Source organism: Zalophus californianus, chromosome 3 (genome assembly GCF_009762305.2).
Source record: "Zalophus californianus isolate mZalCal1 chromosome 3, mZalCal1.pri.v2, whole genome shotgun sequence".
NCBI classification, from domain to species: Eukaryota; Metazoa; Chordata; class Mammalia; order Carnivora; family Otariidae; genus Zalophus; species Zalophus californianus.
The window spans coordinates 76,619,224-76,642,820 of record NC_045597.1 but is presented as its reverse complement, the minus strand read 5'-3'; the positions used below and the strand labels follow the sequence as shown (position 1 = coordinate 76,642,820).

Genomic DNA, 23,597 nt, shown 5'->3' with positions numbered 1-23,597 from the left:
AGTCTGCTGTGATTTCTATCTGATCCTGTGTCTTACCCCCCACCCCCACCCCCGGCTGCCTTCAAGGTTTTCTCTTTATCTTTGACTAGGATTTATCTAGGTGTGTTCTTTTTCTTATTTATCCTGCTTAGGGTTCTCTAGGCATCTTGGATCTCTGGCTGGATTTTCATGATTTTTGGCAAATTCTCAGCCATTATGCCTTCAAACAGTTCTTCTGCCTTACTACCTCTCTCTTCTTTTTTGTGGAACTCCATTTGCCCCAAAGTTCTTGGACACTCACGCTCTGTTTTGTCCCTGTCCCTACTTTTTTCTCCCCCTTTGTATTCAGTTTGGGTAATTTCTACTGACCTGCCTTCAAATTCACTGAGCTCACATTCTTTCCTCAGCTGTGTCAAGTGTACTGATGAGCCCCTCAAAGGAATTCTTCTTATATAATATCATGGCTTTTCTTCCTGCATTTCCATTTGAGTGTTTCTCATAGTTTCCATCTTCTGCTTCATCTGCTCATGTATGTTGTCCACCTTTTCCTTTAACAGACTTATTTAAATTCCCATCTGATAGTTACTTTGAATTTATTCTAGTTATTAGTTAAAGTCCCTGAATCTGACTCTATAGATTTCTTTACCTCTGAGCAAGGAGGCAGGGTTTTGTGCTGTTCCTGTGCAGCACCCAATCACCTCCTATAGGCCTGAAACACGGAGGAGGGCTCCCACCCTGCGCCCTTGATTTCTCATGCATACCCGTGAAGGCTGATGGATAAGAGCCTACAAGTGAGTGTAAACTCCCCCTGCGTCAGGGCCTGCAGCTCTGCCAGACTGATAGGGCAGCCCACACTTGGCCTCCGACAATTTGTTAAAATGTTCTCTGGTTTTTCTTAACCCTTCTGTACAGGAGCCAGGCCTTCCAACATGCTTTGCCACAGGTGAGCCAGTCTGCACCTCCTTGGATTCAGACGATTTCATGGGCCTATGACCTCAATGTTCTTAGCAGCTCAAGAAAAGTTAGGATTTTATCTTTTTCCTGTCATTAACTTGGGAGCAGTGCTCTTTCCAGCTTTCCCCGTGCCCAACGGTTTCAGACTTTCATCAGTAAGACCACTTAGGCTTTTAGCTTCCAAAGGAAAAAGAAAGGCAGAAAAGCTTTGTAGAGGGTGAACTACTCTCCATTAAGTCAGGAATCAGACATCATTAAGGATTATCATGAAGGGCGCCTGGGTGGCTCAGTTGGTTAAGCGATTGCCTTCGGCTCAGGTCATGATCCTGGAGTCCCGGGATCGAGTCCATCGGGCTTCCTGCTCGGTGGGGAGTCTGCTTCTCCCTCTGACCCTCTTCCCTCTCGTGCTTTCTATCTCTCATTCTCTCTCTCAAATAAATAAAAATCTTTTAAAAATAAAAAAAAAGATTATCATGAAGAAACTGGCAATGCACCAGCAGGTGTGCTAAGACAGTTGATTTTAATACCGTCAAGTAGGCATCTATGAGTATCAGTTAGTGGGATTTAGCCAAAAGACAGTTCACTCAACAAACATTTATTCATTGCCCGTCATGTGACAGGCAAAGTTGATATATCAGTGAATAAAACTGATAAAAATCCCAGTTCTCAAGGAACTTATATTCTAGGAGACCCTGTCATTATTATGTTTAAATTACCAATGGGGGGAAGAGGGGACACTTTTCATTATTTCAGCTCCTATAGGCTTAAAGAATCAAGTGGCAGAGATTTAAAGCACCATCTCCCTTCGGTTGACCAAAATGATCAAACTGTGCTCATGACGAGGCTGGGTACACATGCAATCTTTATACACTTTCAATTCATTTGTGAGTTTTCTTACCTCATATTTAAATAAGAACAAGTAGTCAACAGTGAATGAGGGCTAGATATGCATGTAATTCACATTCATATGCTTTCAAAGGAATGAAATGGTAAAATACAAAAATAGGTTATCTCAATGGATACTAAAAGCACCAACAATTATTCATCCATTCACTCCATAAATCCTTAGTATAAGGTGCCATTCTAGGAACCATGGGAAGAAGAAAGACAACACCATCTCCTGCCCTCAAAAGAATGACAATTCGGATACCTGCTTCCCACAAGGAAGTTTGTGCTGTATGTTGTAGCTGTGTAACTTCAGGTTTTTAAAATTTATTTTCATTTATTTATTTATTTATTTCATTTATTTCAATATTGCAAGTCAAGTATACTGCCGCTTGATGGTGAAAGTAACCCTTTGCAGAATTTGTTTTATTAATACTCTAACAGGGGTGCCTGGGTGGCACAGTTGCTTGAGCGTCAGATTCTTGATTTCGGCTCAGGTCATGATCTCAGGGTCATGAGACTGAGGCCCACGTGGGGCTCTGTGCTCAACGCAGAGTCTACTGGAGTTTCTCTCCCTCTCTGTCTACCCCTCCCCACCCCATGCATGCTTGCTCACTCTCTCTCTCTCAAATAAATAAATCTTGAAAAAAAAATACTCTGTAAGTTCCTCCCATACAAGGATTAGTAGTAATAATAAAAATTCCAGTCACTATTAATTGGCATAATTAATAGATGATTAAATTAGAGATAGGGAAATGAAAGCGGGAAAATAAAATGAGGTCAGAATGGAAGTTAGGCACATAAACATATGTGTCTCACACTTTCATTCATCTTCACAGCTAGGTCATAAATAGCTCTAGTCAGAGAGAGAAACTCAATGAGGTGCCTATTCAAACTGCTATGAATACAGGTCTAGATCCTTTATCTGGGATTCCATAATCCAGAAAGGTCTGAAGACTGAAAGTTTTTCACAAATGGCAAAACGTGGCCTGAACAAAAGTGAAGTGTGCAAAGTGTTAATCCCACTTTGTAAATACACAGAAATATGAATTCCTTTGACTACAAAGTACTCTGTCAGAACCCACTAGTTTTTTAAATTCAAAATATACAACATATAAACCATTTTACTTTTCTAAAATCCAGAATATACTCAATTCCAAAGTATGCAATCCCAAAGTTGTAGACAGAAAACAACGAATCTCTGTGTGGCATATATTTTGCTTGAAATATAAAGTGAACTTTCCACTGAAAAGAAAACAGACAAAAAATAAAGTTTTTCATTCAAAGTGCTCCCCAGGCAGTACTGTGTACTTCCTGAAGAGATTTATAAGTGTGTCATTAACAATGTAACTTAAATAATCAAATAAGTGATAGACTCCTCCTATATTCTTCATTTTATATCTATGGAACCCAAGTGGGTCTGAAGTTACTTGGCCTCCAGTGGATGCTGGCTGACTCTCATGTCCGTGTTTCCTGAGGGGAGGCCCTGCCTTGTGGTAGAAGATACAGCAATAAAAGCAGGTCAGGTTTGTCCATGAGATTCCCCAAAATTAACTTCTTCCCTGGAGACTCCCAGATCAAGTTAGCATATTACAAGTTATGAGTAGTCCTACCTTCTACAGTACAGAAAACTTAATTAATTTGTACACTTATTTCCCAAAATTATTTGAGCATAAAACGTGCTTCCACACCATAATACATCTCTATAGAATCAAGTGATTCAATATACAGGACACTAGTTGGGAAATAATTTGCTAAGGAAATTAAATGTGAACTATAAATACAAGAAAAATTACTACAAATAAAACTTCTTTAAAAATGCTCAAATATAGTTGTATCATTCTCACTAATGTTTACATTTCTCTCTGGTCCTAAATCTACCCACTTTCTTCAGAAAGCTTCTTTTCAGCTCTTTAAATCCCATCTTGGCATTCTCCTCTCCAGAGGCCAGCGGACTCCCCAGGTTTTCTGGAAACTGGTCTCCAGGATGCCCCGGCTGCTTCCTCCGCCCCACCTGTTCAGTGCCTTGTCAGAACGGTCTTTTCTAACTCATGCGAGCCGATGGAGCTAACGAATTAAGACCAGGAAACAAACAGGCCGAGTTCCAAAGGGACACTTCTCTCTAGTCTCCTCACTGCAATGGCACGTCCCAAAGCTCCTCTGGCTTCTCTGCTCCAAACCACCTGCTGTTCTCCGCCAAGCCGCAGACAGAAGACAGGCCAGCCGCACACAACTTGAGTCCACACTGAAAATGCCAAATAATCCCAGCCCCACATCACATGTTTCTCCCCTGCAAAATTCTTTTTCTACAGCAAAAAGAGGCAAATTTCCATTTTGTTCTTTTTCAGGTATGTCCTAGTGATCAATATTGTTTTCAAGGGGCCATCTCAGTTAAATACAATAGTACATCTAGTTAAACCCTTAACAAAGCTTAGCAATCTGCAACCTTACAAATGATCTTAGTATAGAGCTGTTCAGACATGGTTTTCTGAAGCAATCTGTATCCCTCACCAAGGGCAGACTATTTTGAACAAGGTGTGAGAACATGAATGCAGATTTATTTCAAAACAATATTTACTGAATGAATTTTATATGTCAGATACTTTACGCCCTAGCCTGAGTTTCTTTTATAAAAGCACCTGTAGTGTTCTTGGGTTTGGGGGTTTTTTTGTTGTTTTTTTGTTTTTTTGTCTCTATAGAAGGCTGCTGGGTCTGAACCAGCCTTGGTTTGATGCTGGCTCACCCCTTTGTGCCCTGAGCAGAGGCTCTGCCCGTGGAGCTATAAAAGCAAGTCAGGTTTGTCAGGGAGACCTGCTGGGCTCATCTGTGCGAAGAATCCCACTGTGTGCAAGGGACCCTACCAAGCTGCCAGGTAATACAACAATGAATCCTTCCTACTCCTGCTACCATGAACAGGAAAAAGAAAGTATGTTGAAACTAACAATGCAGGGGAAAATGTCCCAAGTACCACAAAAGAGGTATGCATAGAGTAATGGAGGAAATTATAAGACAGCAATTACTTAAAGTATCTGAAAGGCAATTACTCTAACAATTAATTATGCCTCCTGTATTATTAGAGTGGTGGTATTTCTATTTCAAAGATTCACCCTAGCTATAAAATATAGAAAGACACTGTGGTTTTTACCCCCCACTGGTAAATAGGAAAATGGCAGAATTGTTGTTTCTACAACTGGAGCGTAATATGCCAATAATTAACTACTGTGACCTAATTTATTGGAATAATCTAATATGAGGCAACCCTCTCGGGTCCCCTCCCTCTTTGGGAGCTCGGTAAACTACAGGGCCCTGGCCTCAGTCTGAGAGTCTGGGAGGCTCCGCTGCCCCGCACTGCGGTTCTGCTATGTGCAGAGTAGCAGTTCGTATTTCTAGTAGTTAGCTCATTGATTCATCCTATCTTATGCATCTATTGCTGCATCTGGTGGTTTTAGTTTAAGTTTCTGGGGCCGCAACCAGACTCTGAGCCACAGCCATCATGGTGTGCAAGTTCCCTTGAAAACAATCGAGGGACCGGAAGCCCCATCCTTCTCTTTGCACCCAAAGTACACGGCTGTGCTAGGGCCTGGTCCCAGCACTCGATTCTTCTTTTTCTTTTTTTAATGCCAGAACACAACTGGGGCTAAAAAGACAAAAGGAAAGACCATAAAATTGATCCTTTCTTCTGTCAAAAAGGTAAAGTCTGGTTTCCTGCTTATAATTAAAATATGAATAATAAGGACAATAATTACCCAACTATATGAAGTCCAAAGCAAGTAAAGACCAGCAGCCTCAGCATCATCTGGAAAATTCTCGGAAATATAAAATCTTGGGTGTTCCATACCCACTGAGTCACAATCTACATTTTAACCAGATCCCCAGGTGATTTTATGCATGGTAAAGTTTGAGAGGTCCTGGCTTAGAAAAACATAGGCATCACAAGTGCTTGAACAACAAAGGTGAGCAAACTTAAATCACCCTGATTTTACAGGTAGAACTGTGGGAAGGTGGCACCACGCGAAAGACAGAGGACTGTGTCTGAGGTAAGGCAGCTTGGGTTTTCTGTGGTGACTCATTTGCTTTGGGATGGCAGGCAAGTCTCTTGGTATTGTGTTTTCTCAATTGTAAAATGAGGATAAAAATACTACTGTAAAAAACTCATATAAAGATTCAATGTGGTAATAGTCACCTTGTGGAAAGGATTAACTAACTGGATGAAATTCGAGTCCCTGCATCTAACATGTCTTGTTAAGGGCTGTCATGGCTAGGGGGACCACACATGCAGGTGGGCCTGGCAATCCCAGGTTAGGACTATTAGTTCAGTATCATCAATAATAGCACCCCTCTTCCTTCCTAAAAGTGTTTTGGCTTGGACAATAGGTTACGTCATTGTCCCAGTAACAACTAACTTCCTTGAGAGCTTCGTATGAGTCAAACATGGCTAGTTGTACAGAGCCTATGGACACTACCTCCCCAGAGGAAGGAAGGTGTTTACTGGATTCTTGGGATAGACACAAGCTACGCCATGGGCTGACCAAACACAGGAACAAAACCGTTAAAATAATAATAGCTTTTCTGTTATATTAAAGAAGTACATTTTCAGAAGGTTTCAGAATATCATCAAAAAATGCAAATGTTTTAGGGAACTTGGCATTACTTGAATTCTCTGAATGCTTCCCCATGAGCTCAACTTGTAAGCATGTAACCTCGTACATTTGCCAGACATTTTCTATCACTTCACAATCTCACCAGTCTAATTTAAATAATGTCTTATTAAAAGTTTTGGCATCAAATTCTTCCAGAGCCAAGTCACTATGATAAAATACTTTATTTATGGCAGTTTAGAAAATTTATTATGGTAAAAGCTGCATAAATATTAAAAGTTAAGACATTCTCTGGTACAAATCCTTGTTATGGTAATAAATTCAACTCTTTCTGAAGTGAAGAACCCCTACCATTGATATCCTTTTGGAACATGTTGGATTTAATGACATAGTTGAGACATGGTCATCCAGAACAAGAAAAGCCTTCAGAGGCAGAAAGCCGAACATCAAAGCTGTCCAGGCTACAAGTCAGCAGCTTCAATTTTGCAGCTTGATCCCACACCACCCCAAGCACTAAATCCCTGTGCGTGTCTATAATGGGAAAACAACTGGATTCAGCATGTATCAACTAGTTTGTTTTGCTATTTTCCCGTAATCCAGATGGCACATAATCAATATAATGAAAAAGCTGCCTAGTCCCAAAGAGACAAAATCTCAGATCTAAATCCACAGGAAATAACATTGCTTTTAACTTCCATGACTTGTAGTGGTGTTTTCTGACAAACGAAGATGATATAAGAAAAAAGAACCTTTAGAAATGCTTACATGTTATCACAGACTCACTGATGATTCAGAGAAACAGACAGAAGTATTTTGACTTTTACAGAGTTCAGTTAAACATTTTAAGGTGTGATAAAAAAAATTCCAATAATATGTTCACAGTTTGCATACATGACTAAATTTGACAGACTAGAGTTTTTGAGGTAAGTATGGAGGCATTAATTTTTAACTTCTAAATTTGCATTTTTATTTTATATAAAAGAGCAGAAAAGTCCCAGACAAGTTCAGTGACTGATCGGAGGTCAACTGTGTGTGCTGGGGGGGGGCCAGGGTCAGACCCGTCTCTGCCTCCCAGTTCAATGTTCTTGTCTAGACATAATTGAGAAGCATTAAAGCTGAAAATAAGAAAAGTTTCAAAACAACTTAAACCTGCCAAGACTAATCTAGTTCCATTTGCACTATAATTTTTACCTTCAATCCTTGTTCATATCTTCTGAGAGAGAGTGACAAGAGAAGATTTATTACAAGTCTATCTGTCTCCTTGGAAATAGATCTTAAGCAATTTTAGCCTTGGGCTGACTTTCACAAACTAAGGGAACAAACAAAATCTTATAATGATGCAGCACAGAACAGTTCTAAAATGAAAGCATTAGAATTCTACTGTTCTAAAAATAACACTTACAATGGAAATAGGTCTGTGATTTTCTGAGACATACTGTAAAATAAGTATAAACCATTTCCTACCATAGTAAAAACTGGAAAGAAAAAACACCCACATGTTATAATATTGATTTTAGCAACTGACAGAACTTTATGGAAGCTTTGACGTGAAACTAACAGATCTATTAATAGATCACAAATAGAAACTAAGAGACCAACCCCCATGTTACTATTTTGTGACCTATGGGCAAATTACTTAACCTAAGTCAGTTTCTATAAAGTGTGGATAACCATGTACCTACTTCATTGCTAGATATGATTAAATGAGATAAATATATAAAATAATAAATGTTCATTCCTATTATTTATTGTTTGATAAATATTTTGTGAGAAAGAGCAACAAGCATTTTATTGGTGGCTAATGGACAAAATTGTACAAAAACTGTAGGTTCTCTCAAAAATTAAATGACTATATTTTTCTTTTTTTAAATGATTTTATTTATTCATTTGAGAGAGAGCACAAGCAAGCAGAGGGGCAGAAGGACAAACAGACTCCCCTCAGAGTGGGGAGCCTGACGTGGGGCTTGATCCCACGGCCCTGAGATCATGACCTAAGCCAAAGCCAGATGCTGCCCTGACTGAGCCATCCACCCCTATATTTTTCTTTTTTTAAAGACTTTATCTTTAAGTCATCTCTATCCCCAACACAGGGCTCAAACTCACAACCCCAAGATCAAGTGTCGCATACTCTACTGAGTGAGCCAGCCAGGCGTCCCTCATAGGACTATTTAATGATCAGCGATGTAACTAGGGTTGCAAAATTATCAGAAAAAACAGACTTTAAGATGAAGCATTATAAAAATTACGAGGAGAACACATGAGGAAGAAAGGAATGGTTCACTGGGAAAATTTAACAACTCTGTATGTTTATGCCTCTAAAAAAATATACTCGAAACACATGGAGTAAAAAAAGATAGAAAAATGTGTAAGGCAGTGAAAATACTGGGTATAATGCCATAATGATAGACACCTGCCATTATACATCTGTTCAGACTCACAGGATGTACAATGCCAAGAGTGAACCCTAATGTAAACTATGGACTTGGGTGATGATTATGTGTCAGTGCAGGTTCATCAACTGTAACAAACGTACCACCCTGCTGCAGGATGTTGATAATGGGGGGAGGCTACACCTGTGTGGGGGCAGGAGGTATATGGGAAATCTTTGTACCATCTCCTCAGCAACAACCAAAAACTGCTTTAATAAAGTCCTAATTAAAAAAAAAAAAAAAGGTAAAACTAAGGTGAAAAAATTATCTATCCATCATCCTGGAAGATGATTTCCACTTCTCAGTTTTTGCTAGTTCAAAATATTAAAAAAATCTAAACAACACAACTAAAAGACTGACTTAACAGCAGACTTGTATGCAACCCCAGACCCAACCATTAGAAAATACACAATGTACTCAAGCACAAACAAAACATTCCCAAAAAACTGACAACTCACTAAGCCATAAAATACCAACAACCTACAAAGAATCAATACTGGGTAGACTAATTAGATATTAATAAGAAAAAAATAACTCCTCTGCACAGTTTAAAACTTTTAAACTATATCTGTATTTCTAACAACTCGGGGATCAAAGGGGAAATTAAAATGGAAATCAGCAACATTAGAAATATTTTCTATTAAAAGCATGGCATGCAACCAAAGCACTGCATCGGCACAATTTAAAATTACAGCATTAAAAAATAAATAAATAAATAAAAAATAAAATTATAGCATTAAAATTCAAACAGATATGTTAGGTAATACTGAAACTGAATTAGTTCAGTGTCCACCTTAATTGAGGGATACAAACAAAGAAGGAGGAAGGAGAGAATAATAATAAAAACAGAAACTAAGTGAACTAAAACAAACAAAATAAAGAGAATAAACAAAATGTGCATTAGTTCTTTGAAAACACTAAAAAGACACACAAACTTCTGCCAAGATTAATAGAGAAAAAATGAGAGGACGATATTAGGAATGCAAAGGATATAACTACACATTTAGCGGGATTTGAAGGATAAAAGAATGCTATAAATAACTTTATGCCAATAAACTTGAAAACTTGGATTAAATGGGTAAATTTCTAGAAAATTACAACTTAGCAAAGCTTACTTAAGAAGAAAAGAAGGCCCGAAGACTCCTGGGACTATTAAGGAATTAGTCATTTAAAAAATCTTCCCACAGAGAAAATAATAGACCCTGAATGATTTTATAGATGAATTCTGACAAAGTTTCAAGAAACAGATCATTACAAATTGCATAAAAGCACTTCTAAGGAAGAGAAGAAAAAAAAAAGGAGCATTCGGAAACTCATTTTACAAAATGGTATATTCTTAATACTAACAAAGCAAAGAACAAGAGGACAAAGAAAAATCACAAGCCAGGGGCGCCTGGGTGGCTCAGTCAGTTAAGCGTCTGCCTTCGGCTCAGGTCATGATCCTGGCCAGGGTCCTGGGATCGAGTCCTGCATCAGGCTCCCTGCTCATCTGGGAACCTGCCTCTCCTTCTCCCTCCGTTGCTCCCCCTGCTTGTGCTCTCTCTGACAAATAAATAAATAAAATCTTAAAAAAAAAAAAAAGAAAAAAGAAAAATCACGTCAATCTCTCATAAATACAGATGGAAAAGTCCTCTGTATAAAAACATTAGCAAACTGAAGCCAGTGCTGTGTTAAAAATAATAAGTTAGGACTAAGGCTATCTAATCCTGCAATGCAAAAATGGCTAAACATTTAACATCAATGTTCACTACATTAAGAGATTAAAGGAAAAGAACAGCCCAATTACCTGAAAAGATGCACACACACACAAAATCTGATAAAATGCAATACCCACTAGTGATTAAAAAAAAAAAAGTAACTAGAAATAGGAGGGAATTTCCTTTTCCTGAGCTCTCCACCAAATCTACAACAAATATCTTTCTTTATGGTATGACAGTGAAAACATTTCGTTTAGAAATCAGGATAAAGGCAAATAATGCCCATTATCATAGCTTCTATTCAACACTGTCCTGGAGATTCTGGTAAGTCAAATAAGGCAAGAAAGAGAAATAAAAAGATATAGGGGTTGAAAAGGAAAAATAAAATAGTCATTTTTGCAAAGTAACTGGTTAAAAAAGGTTACAAATTCTACCAATAAGTTACTCAAAATAAAAAGAAAGTTTAGGGCGCCTGGGTGGCTCAGTTGGTTAAGTGACTGCCTTCAGCGCAGGTCATGATCCTGGAGTCCCAGGATCCAGTCCCGCATCGGGCTCCCTGCTCAGCAGGGAGTCTGCCTCTCCCCCTGACCCTCTTCCCTCTCATGCTATCTCTCATTCTCTCTCTCTCAAATAAATAAATAAAATCTTTTAAAAAAATAAAATGAAAAGAAAGTTTAGCAAAGTGTCTGGAAATAAAATCTATATACAAAAAAGGATTAGCTCCTTTAAACACTAGCAACAATTAGAAAATATAATTTTAAAAAATATACTATTTATAATAGTATCAAAAAGGTAGGGCATCTAAGACTAAGTGCAGCAAAAGTTTAGCCTTAGGAAAAAAAATTTTAAATTTTATTAAAAGACTTAAAACACCTAACAAATGGAGAGTATACCACAGTCATGCATTGGAAGATCAATATGTAGAGATATCAGTTCTCTCCAAATTGATCTATAGATTTAATAATCCCAACCAAACTCTTCTGTTCTTTTCTATATAGGTAAGTTAGTTCTAAATGTGTATGAATGAACACAAAAACCCATGAATAGACAAGAAATTTTTGAAGAACAAATGGAGGAAGTCTTGGTGAAGCTGCTGTAATAAAACAGCATAGTATCAGGGCAAACAACATAAACAATGAAATAAAAGAAAAATCCCATAAACAGATTATTGCATATAATGGGTACATGCTTCATGATGGATCACTGGAGAAAGAATAAATGGTGCTGGGATGATGGCTATCCAGAGAGAAGAAAGGAAACTGGATTCTACCTTATACTAAACACAGAAGTTCCAACTTGATTATAGAGACCTAAAAATAAAAAGCATTAAAACTTTCAGAAGAAAACAGAAGAATATCTTTATGGCTTTTAAGGAAACAAATGTTTCTCAAATAAGATCTAAAAAGTACTAACTATAAAGAATAAGATTGCTCAATTCCACAATGTTAAAATGAAGGAATTAAATCCATCAAAAGATACCATAAAGTGAAAAAACAAGCCATAAACTGAGAGAAACACAGGATTATTGTTCTAACACATCAAGAAGGGGGAGAAATCAATAAGAAAAAAGTAAACCACCACATAGAAAAATGCACGTAAGACAGACACCTGATGGAAAACAAAAATGAACAATAAAAACGTAAAAAGCCGTTCAACGTTAAAAGTAGCCAGGGAACACTGTTGCCAATTAAGGCCACAAGAGCGTTGCATTTCTTAACTACAAAATTGGCAAAATCCAAACTCTGACAATATCAGATGTTGATGAAGATGTGGTGTGATGGAAACCACAGTTGGGAGGAGGGCAAATAAGTACAAATATTTTGAAAAGCAATTTGGCATTATCACATAAACTTAAAAACACACATCCCCTAAAAACCCAGAATTCTAGTCTTCCACATGAATATAAAGGGTATAGAAATGCTCACAGCAGAATTGTGTGAACTAGTAAGAAAACTGGAAGAAGCCACGTGCCCAATGACAGGAGAATGACTTCAGAAATTACGGAATGTTACAATGAATTGGAAATAAATGCACTGCAGCTATGTGCACCCCTGATGAACTTCAGGCATATAACTGGAAAAAGCAAATCACAGATTATAAACAGTATAATACCACTTTTGTACAGCTCAAAATCAAAACTAAACACCATTTTGCTTATGAATAAATAACTCATGTGGCAAAAAAATATTTTTAAGCAAAAATTAATAAGAATTCAGGGCTGTCCTTTCTTCCAGAGAGGAGCATATGGTAATGTTTTACTTTTTAAGTTGGATGGAGGTTTCACAGCTGTTCATTCTACAAATGTTATTTTGCAACATTAAATATTAAATTAAAAGTTTATTACTTTCAGAGGCATTTCCTTTCTAATCACTCATGAGAAGAATCTACTGAAATGAAATCAGTTTCATTATAATCCCTATCCACTATTACCAGTACCAATGTATTTTTTCTGGAATGACATAGAACAATTACACTTTCTACTCTGACATGGCATCCTTCAGATATTATACAACACACTGCAGTTTCTTTTTTCTAGTCTTACACCATTCCTAATATGAGATGGTTTCTAATTTTATACTAATGCAGCAGGCCACTCCTCAGAATGTTTTCTAGCTCAAAAATGTTACTGCAGAACGTGGCATCCCACACTGAAAAAAATACTCAAGTACGAACTGAAATACACTGGGTTTGCTGCCTGCTCCATATAATATGCAGAGGGGGGATTGTAGGAAAAAATAGGAACGATGCAAGTGTGTGGGGGGGGTGGGGAGTAAGGGAGTTTAGAGATTATTGGTTGGAAACTACGGACAAAAGGGGACAGAGGCAGATACTGCTGAAGGGAAATAGGGTGGTGTGATATTGTGATATAAGAAATATATATTTGATCTTCATCCCTGCCTGTATATTAACAATGAGAAAAACTCTGGATACTCCAAATAATCTAAGAGTCAGAGACAGCCTAGTTTCCTCATGCAGATATATAGGGATGAGAGTCAAGCATCAGGCTTTTAGACAACATTATGGAAGTGCTTAGCCTTTTTAACTTTGGGGTAGGGGCTAAGACTATCTTATTTCCTTGAATCCAGGAATGTAATAATTGTTAAAAAAGAAAAAAATATATATACCTATGATTTTATAATAGATGGGGAGGAGGCCATTAAATAAATAAATAGATCGCTAACAAGAGATGTTTCAGAATTACTAAAATAAGAAAAAAAAGTTGTATCATCTACTAAAATTAACTCAAAATGAATCAAAGACCTAAACATAAGACTTAAAAACTATAAAACTCTTAGAAAAAAACATACGGGAAAAGCTTCATAACATCACATCTGGCAATGATTTCATGGATGTGACATCAAAAGCACAGCCAACAAAAGAAAAAACTGTACATTGAAGGACACAATCAATAGACTGAAAAGGCAACCCACAGAATGGGAGAAAATACTTGCAAATCATAACATTAAGAATACATGAAGAACTCCTATAACCCCCAACCAAAAAAGCAGACAACCCAATTACTATGAGCAAAAGACTTGAACTGACACTTCTTTGAAGATATCCAAATGGTCAAAAAGCACATAAAAAGATGTTCAACATCACTAGTCATTAGACAAATGAAAATCAAAACCACAATGAGACACTAGCTCACACCCATTAGGATGGCTACTATCAAAAAATCAGAAAATAACAAGTATTGACAAGGATGTGGAGAAATTGGAACCTGTGCTCAACAGTGCACAAAGTAGGAATGTAAAATGATGCAGCCACTGTGGAGAACTCTATAGTGGTTCCTCAAAATATTGAAAATGGAATTTCTGTAAGATCCAGCAATCTCACTTCTTGGTATATATGCAAAGGAACTGAAAACAGAGACTCAGGCAGGTATTTTTAAACCCATGTTCCCAGAAGCATTATTCACAATAGTCAAAAGGCGGAAGCAACCCAAGCATCCATCAATGGATGAAGAGACACACAAAATGTAACCTATACATTTCAATGGAATGTTATTCAGCCTTTAAAAAGAAGGAAACTATGAGTGAGGCTACAACATGATGAGCCTTAAAAACATTATGCTAAGTTACAAAAGGGCAAATACTGCAGGATTCCACTGATATGAGGTACATGGAGTACTTGAATTCGTAGAGACAGGTGGTAGAAAGTTTGTTGCCAGAGGCCAGGGGAGAAGAACTGGGGAGTTGTTTAACAGAGACAGAACTTCAGTTTTGTAAGATGAAGAGAGTCCTGGAGATGGATGGTGGGGATGGAAGCAAAAAATAAGAATGTACTTCATACCACTGACTGGCACACTAAAACATGGTTCAGATGGTAACTTTTACAATATTTTTAGTACAACTAAAAATAAGTTGCATCTTACAATGTTTAAGGGAGAATAAGGATCATGCTTCCAAAAGCGTGGGGCCACCTGCCAATCCACCTGCAGCTGGAAAGAGGTTAAGCTCAAGGTGGGAAGCAAGAAGCACTAAGAAGAGAAGTGAGACAGTAACCTTCAGTTCCTCAGATGGCACAGGTCCTTAACGTAGCCTGAGCCGTAAGGAGATTGGTGGGGAAACCAGACTGTGGATTCAGGTTCAGTCTACCGTGTCCAAAAACCTGGGAGTTTTTCACATGAGCTGCTACCAAGTCTGTACTCCTTCTCTACTTGAGTTATTAATTTTAAGATTAATTGACAAGAAACTCCACTTCAACTTTGATGTTGTAGCTTGTCAAGACAGTTTTGAATCTGAAATGAGCACCTCTGGCATTTGTTATCTCTGACAGCCATACAGCCCCTGCAAATCTGATAAGCATACTTCTCATTCCTTGACCACAAGGAATTCATTGGCTATGCCATGCTCTAGTTCAGATAAAAAACTTGTAGGTGTTAATAAGTCACTGATATATTATCCTTACTCTGAGAGTTCTCTGGAATATACCACATGATGGAAAAAAAAATCCTAATACGTAGCAGAATAGGAAATGAAGCATAAAGATGCAACACTGTTATTCTTCTTATGGGCTTTAATGTCATTTCCTTACAAAGCCTTGGATTTTAGGGAATTAACTCCTTGTCCTTAAGGCTAGAACTGCCCTGAAAATGAAATCATCTAGCCACTTGGTATCTTAATTAGTGACAAGAAGAGGCAAGCCCTTTGTGAAACTCAAGGCATTTACACGTTCCTTGCTTTCTGGTACTCTTTCTGTTCTCCATATGATCACAAAATTATTTTAAATTCTTTAGAGACTGTGTCTGCAAGTCCCTTTAGCCCACTGGACATGGCTTGTGAGTCTGAAACTTGAATTAAATTCAAAGCAGCTTACTGCTTCTTTCCTGTTTCATTTAGTTTGAAGTGTATTTTTGGATTTAATATTGTTTTCTTGAAACCCTCTTGTTCAAAAATGGCTCTTCTTCTGGAAGAATGCCATAATAAAATAAGAATTGTCCTTTTTTGGGACATTACACTATCCTCCAAGCAGTGGCTCTTGTCTTTCTTTGCTCTTTTGATTGTTCTGTAAATAGATAACATTTTTAAAACTGACTTTAGTAATTGCGAATTTCAGGCCAAGATTTAACTTTTTAGTTTTAAGTATTACTCTGAGAGGCTCATGGTGCGTTCCTTAGTAACTCTGACCTCTGTGGTTCTCCTCACTGCTCAGATCCCCTTAGCAATCTAAGCTCCTCAGACAGCTTCTTTCCTGGTGATGCTGCTTCTTCAGATGCCTCCTGCTTTTCTCTCACAGGCCATACTTTAACTGCCAACTCTATGCCAATTACCCCCATACGTTGCAGGTTCTATTTGATTCCGGATTTCAGAGTTGTATTACTAATGGCCCCATAGATACAGCCATGTGTCCTCCTTCCTCAAACTTGGACCTCTTCCAGAATTCTCTCTTCATAGAGCCTCCATCTTTGATTCCCCTCTCTCACCTCTCTTATCTAACTAGCCTCAAATCCTTCCAGTGAAGTCTCCAGGAGGTCCTGAACTCTGGTTCTCCAGGCCCCCCACAGCCAAGGCCTTCATTCTGGCCCTCACCATTGCTTCACTACGTATTTGCAAGCCTTCACTTAAGCCCTGCTCAGGGCTGAGTGAGGACACAAGTTCAAAGATGGAACCCAGGGAAGCTGTTTGCCAAAGGCTAATGAGAAAATGGGTTGGGGAAGAGTTGTTTGAGAGCCAGGAGGACCAGACACAGCTCCCAAGAGGAAGTGTGATAGCAAGGTTCAGTGTAAACACGGCCAAGAAAAATTCGTCAAGTCACAAACGGTGGTCTAGTAAACGAGCTGGGATTAAAAAGTGTGTAGGGGCAAGAGGACTGCAGAGACTGGGAGCAAATCCTAGAAACTAGAACATCCCAGGGTCTTTTTCTGTCTCCCCTTTCTCCTCCTTCTGCTCTTGCCACTACCAGCATCTTGCCATGGTCTCAGATTTTTCCATGACTTTACAGGCTTTTCCTCTGGCTGGAATAACCTTGTCTTTAGCTCTTAGTTCCCCTGAGATTTAAAGACCTTGAGTGTTAGAATGTTGTCTCATTTACTCCTGGCTGTTTCTCAGATGCTGAGAACAGTGCCTGGTACATAATAAAAACTCAGTAACTACTTCCTGACTGAAGGACCTATGTATGTCCTTCTTGTTCTCAATAAATATATTTTAATGAGATGGAAAGGGGCTGCTGAGAGCCGACTGGCAAACTGCCCCCTTTACATATTTTTCCCAAACCTGGCTCCTCTAGCACGTCCTGCATGAAGCCTCTCCCGGCACCCCTGGCAAAATTCACAGGGCTCTCCTTCACGGTCCTGTGCGCCGTGGGTGTAGCTCTGCCCCAACATGAGGCATACTCTGCTCCCCTACAACAGATGCAGGGGGGCAGGGGAGCAAGCACAAAAGGAGGGACTTAATCAGGTATTCCTGATCATTCCCAAACCCCAAAATGTGAACCCTTGGGCAGTTTGTGCTATTATTCGATGGCTTGTGTTTCTGCTATTGGCCAGGTTATCTCTGCGGATTAATGGACACCTGGCCAATTGATCACCAATATCTCAATTCTGTCACCTTAATAACAGAGGTAGATGATGATGAAGACCCAGTCAGATTAGTTAGCCAGAAACTCCTCTGTTATTCTACAGTTGACAAGAACAGTTAGATGAAATCAAGCCCAAAAACCAGAAATGACCAAATCACATTAGAAAAAGGGTCACACAAAAGGTGGGTTTGGTGCTTTTTCTGATTCCATTCATTCCTTCGTTTATAATTTCTTTTAGTGCTTCTTATGTGCTGCGGGATTCTAAGTGCTAAGGATCCAAAGATGACTATAAGTTCACACCTGCACTCAAGGAGGTACTGTCTAAGGGGGGAAACACTAACCTATGTGATATTATATCATCAAAGTTCTCTGAGAAGGGAAAGAAAATCTTTCATAAAGTACATGTGGACAGTACACTGCACTATGTCGATAGTCATGGTTACGGCCAACTCGTTATAAGAGATCTCTCATTGTCTTCCTACTTTACAAAATTTTAAAATCTTTAAACTTCCACTCTAAATCCAACTATTGAAATCGAAACCCTAAAGCTGAGGAATTTTCAGACCGCTTGTGCAAGGCATGATGGGAAAATATGGCCAGGCCATTCAGCTTTACAAAACAACGGAAAATTTTAGACCAAGAGAACAAATACTCAGAAGCATAAACGAAAGAGGGAAGACCACTGGCTTTTTTGAAGTGAGGCAGGTTTGAAGGCCCGTTCTACAGAGTCCGCTCATTTCCCCTCTGGAAAACAGGAACGAAGCGCTTCTCTCAAGGGACGGTAGTGAGGACTAAATGGGCGAGGACGTAGCATAGAATACAGAGCAGCTATCTGTCAACACTACAATCCTACTGGCTGGCAAAAAAATAAAATAAAATAAAATAAAATAAAAATAAGGTGGAAGGATCCTGGCACTGAGAGAGGGTGACAGTTCTGAGGAGCTCCACATTACGTGGCGGGCCAGGAAAGCCGACCGCCATCACGCAGAGGACGGCACCACGGTAGTGCTCTCCCCTACCTGCCCGGTCTGATAATGTCTGGCAAACTGGGTAACCACTCGATAGTCATTTGCAAAGTACTCCATCAGAATAGACGGAACCTCAGCAAAGTCAGTAGGGCACCTGGTCCCTAAAATGGGGGGAAAAGAAAAAAAAAGTTGGCATGAATCAAATCAACATATTTATCTTACTTTTTATGTACTCTTTTAAAACTTTTATTTGGACTTCTGATGAACTATGATAAGATTTAATTCATTAAATCAATATTTTACTTCTATAAAATTATTGCACATATTTGCAGAAAAGTTTATTATAATCCCATATATTTTCCTATATATCAAAGGTAAAACAAAATATTTGCACAGCTGGATAAAACACCTTGTAAAGCAATGGCTCACACCCTCTACAAACAAATCCATCCTCGGCTATGCTGGGCTATACATGAGACACAAATTAAAACATTCTTACAATTAATATACCATTTATATTAATTCACCGAATTCTCTCATCAAATACTTTTATCCTTCACTTTTTTGTTTGTTTGTTCTATTCCCTATGCTGTACTTTTCCTCTCCATGACTTACTTATTTTATAACTGCAAGTTAATACCTCTTAATCCCCTTCTCCTATTTTGCCCATCTTCCCATGCCCTCCCCTCTGGCAACTACCAGTTTGTTCTTTGTATTTAAAAATCTGGTGGGTTTTGTTGTTTTTTTTTTTTTGTCTGTTCATTTGTTTTTTAGATTCCACAAATAAGTGAAATCATCTAGTATTTGTCTTTCTCTGTCTGACCCATTTCACTTAGCATATTACCCTCTAGCTCCATCCATGCTGTTGCAAATGGCAAAGTTCTCATTCTTTATAGCTGAGTACTACTCCATAGTATAAACATATACCACTTCTTCTTTATCCATACCCTTCATTTGTTTTAAAAGTACCTTTTTTAAAACCATTGTTTGCTTCTTATAATAAAGTCAATACAAAAAAAGCAGTATTTTAACTTAAAATAACTTAAAGCAACAAATCCTGTAAGAACTTTTTGGGGACATTTTATGATTCTGTCCAGCTCATCTCTAGTCTTTTCAAATATCTTCTTCTCCCCCAAAATACTATGTATACAAAGTTAGTTAATAAATAACTAAATGAAAGCAATGTAGCAGGTGATCTTAAAGCTAACCATATAGGATAGTGAGCTTAAGACTCAGAGATGAGACAACTAAGAAGAAAGTCTACATATAATATCATCAAATATGGCCACATACCAGCATGAAAGACTGTCATTTTACACAGGGGGAAAGCACAGGAAAATATTTTTTCAACATGCCTTAATATGTATTCTAACTGATTTTAGAGAAAAAGAGGCAATATTCTTTCACTTACTAAGTGCTAGGTACTAAGGAGACATATATTTATTCCCACACACATAGCCAAAAACTTCAATTCCATATAAAATACGATAAAATGTAAAAGTGCAAACTCAGAAGACAAGTGAGACAGTCCTCAGTCAGAACTGTTAGCAAGGAAGCAGAAAAATGTCAGGTGACCAGGTTGCATAACTAGAAGGACAAGGTGAGGCAACCTGCAATAAATGACCACCTGACAATGTTAAAGGATCAGATTTTCTAAATAAAGAGCTTTTTGTTCCAATTTCAAATAAAACACATGTTTTTAAAAGATGGTTGTTAAACACAAGTCCCCTCTCTGTGGCTCACCAGTGACATGTTGGTAACGAGTACGTCCCAGCATAGAATGCATGGCATGTCCCATTTCATGGAAGAGATTTTCCATCATTCCAGGAGTTAATAAAGTTGGTGAATTCCTTGAGGAATGGGGAAGATTCAGCATAAGAACTACAACTGGGAGCTGATAGTCTCCATCTTCTTTTAACCTGCCTCCACGGATTGTAAAATGGCAATCCTGGAAGAATCAGAAAACATAACCGGAGAAGAAAGTATTAGGTGATCTGAAGAATAAAATAGTCTTAATGGATATAAAATTACACCAAGATGTCTCAGTTCAAGTTTACCTTAATTCTATTCTTCTATTTACTTATAGACACTTTTTCCTAACATTTTTTATTTTGCTAAAATTTTAAGTTTTTTAAAACATCTGTACTACCTTGCGCTTTTGTTGATTCATTCATTCATTCACTCCAAAAATATGTATTGAGGTGATGCTATGCCAGCTTAGATCCACACGCTCAACTGTACACAAGTAAGTGGGAAGGGGACAGACCTTGAGCTACTGTGGGGAGGGACACTAATGTTTACTGAACCTCTTCTGTGTTGGGCAATGAAGTAGGAGACACTTCTCATATCTATTGTCTTTATCACTCAGAAGCAATGAACTCTATCACAAAGGGAGGAATTTGGAGTGACTTTCTCTAATAGGCTGAGATTCACATACAGTGTATCACTTATTCTTCACAATAAAGAATCACCTGATGTGGTTTGTCTGCTCGCTGGAAGAAATCACAGTAAATGTACCCCAATAATCCTTCAGATTCATGAACCACAGCCTGGAAAAAAATTACATTTAGTGGTGAATGAAGCCATCAGAAACTCTAAAAGTGGAAAAACATCACTAACAAGAATCTAAATATAAAACATCCATAGCCATAACTACAGACATTTTATTACTTTCTACACCCCACATGACCCAGAAATAGATTCTATTGTTCCCCTCATCTCTCAGAAGATTTTGATTTGGGGATTCTGTCCAGGAGAGGAAACCCTCCTCGTTTGAGCCCTTTGTCCCAACTGCCAGTGCCCCACGACACGGAGACCAAACCCAGCTCCTCAGACTGTTCAAAAACCTCCCCATACACTTGGGAACAAGTGCTGGCTCGACAATTCTAGATCTAACTATTACAATGTAGACATATGCCCCAAAATGCTAACCCTTGAATTCAGATACAACAGAAGGTTGCTTCTGGCTTCAGGTGAAGATCAGTAATATCATTATTTATGCTCCTCCCTCAAATTGGGCCTATAAAAGACACACAGCTCATGAAGAGCTCAATAGCTGGCCTCCAGCTTGCCTCCTTTGTCTTGTCACAACTTGAGGATTCTGCCAGAGAGAACCTCAGCTTCAAGCATTACAACTTCATGCAGGCATCTATTCATTAGTTCAACAAGTATCTCTTAAGCCCCAAGCAGGTGCTCGGAATGTATCAAGGCATTCAGATATCAGCAGTGAACAAAACTGGCAAAGAGCGCTGCCCAAGGCGGGCCCACACCCCGTAGCGGGGGAAACCTGGTGGGCTCACACTCCGCAATGGGGGAAGCTTTTCATTACTTGCATGCTGTCCTTTCATTCTTACCAGTTTTTCTTTCATTGTATCTCTGCACTCTATCAGTCTCCACCACTTTGTGAAGTACATAATGCACAGATACTCAGATAATCAGTACTGGGATAAAGTGTGCTCTGAACTCTAACCTTTCAGTTCTATCACCATGCCTATTCCACTCTCACGGAACACAGCCAGGAGACAATCAGATAGCTTTCTTTCCTTGAAATACAGTGAACAGAGTACAGTGTGGTACACATATAGCAGAAAGTAAAACAGAATAACAACAACACAAAGCCTTTGTGATAGACAGATAAGTCAATAAATCCTCATAATCTTATCAAGAAAAAAATAAACATATTGATATCTCAAATAAACTGGGCCCTAATAGGAGAAGGGGTGGACGCCAGGCTTGAGGTCACATTAGAACACGGGATATAAATCAATATATTATGCAAATATAAGCTCCTACAAGATGGGAAGGGGGTTGAAAAAAAAAAAAGAAACATGACAGATGCAATGAATTCTGGAATTAACCAAAAGGGACACTGCACACTGCAGGAATATGAAAAGTAATGACAAATTTCTCTTTAACAAGAATTTGTCAGCAAAGATTAAACTTTCTGTCAAGTCCCTAAAAAATTTCTTTCAGAGAATTCGCTCTGCTATTATATGTTCCTATCAATTGGAGGGAACAACTGATTTTAAAGAAAAATTTTTTTTTTAATAAATGAGAAGCAGTGACCCAGACTTTTCAGGAAACAGAAATAAGGTGAGACATGCTCCATCAGGGCAAAGCTGCCCTGAAGATAAAATTGCTATTAACTCGATTACCAAAACCAAGAGATAAGGGAGTGCAACTCTACACTAACTGAATGCTTACCAGTTTGCGAACATCTTCACACCATACCTCTCCTTTTGCAGGCTGCTCTGCATATAATGTAATTCCTAACAGTTTGGTAAACAAAATATTTAGGCCTTCCATGCACGCTCCAAGGGAGAAAAATGGGCAATATAAACTGGGCTCAATATTATACCTAAAAGAAAGAAAAGAGGTTCAATAGCATTTTTGTTTACTTCAATTTCTTAAGGTAAGTTCAGTTAACTCTTCATTTAAAATTTAGGATCATGGTAGCTAAAAAAAGGATTGAAAACAAAAAGGTACAGCTCTATCTTTTGAGGGATTTTCAGAGGAAAGGCAGTCTAATTATTCTTAGTAGTAACAGTAGTAGGCAGGACTTCTTAGTAGTAAGAGTAATATCAGTAATGAGTAATTAAGGTAGACACACCATTCCCTAAACTTCATCCTTTTCAGGTTATTTATGTGCACTGACTTAATTAAATCCGTGTATCTCAATTACCCATACCACACACACATTCCTTTATGTATACCTACAGACAGAATCTGACCAGTTTGAGCTATAATGAAATATGGAATATGTTCTATTCTAAAAAATTGTGACTTATATCACATAAATAGTAAACAAACTCAAGTCCTGAGGCATACTAAGTGCATTTAAATCCTATCTCTAGTAAAATATTTGTTAATGGAAAAAGTCTCTGTAACATAAACCATCAGATCTTAATTCATCTGTTTTACAGTTATATACCTTAAATGAAGCATAACATACTGGCAAGGTTAATTATTCTTCATTCAAAAATGACTTTTTATGTCCTCTTCCAACATAAGCCAAAGCACATCCAGAATATGTGATGTGAATGGTCACTTTTGAGTCATTAGGTC

General features: G+C 38.2%; 1 protein-coding gene across 1 annotated transcript in view; it reads right to left on the bottom strand.

Moving 5' to 3' along the window:
• The window catches only part of LOC113919171 (mitochondrial intermediate peptidase), a 175,415-nt gene that overhangs the window by 91,017 nt on the left and 60,801 nt on the right, over positions 1–23,597 (bottom strand). Inside the window, exons 11-14 of the mRNA XM_027587945.1 lie at positions 22,737–22,890; positions 21,005–21,082; positions 20,277–20,481; positions 18,585–18,694 (exon numbers count right to left, since the gene is read on the bottom strand). Of these exons, the coding sequence (XP_027443746.1) occupies positions 18,585–18,694; positions 20,277–20,481; positions 21,005–21,082; positions 22,737–22,890 (547 nt within the window). The remainder of the gene's footprint in view (positions 1–18,584; positions 18,695–20,276; positions 20,482–21,004; positions 21,083–22,736; positions 22,891–23,597) is intronic.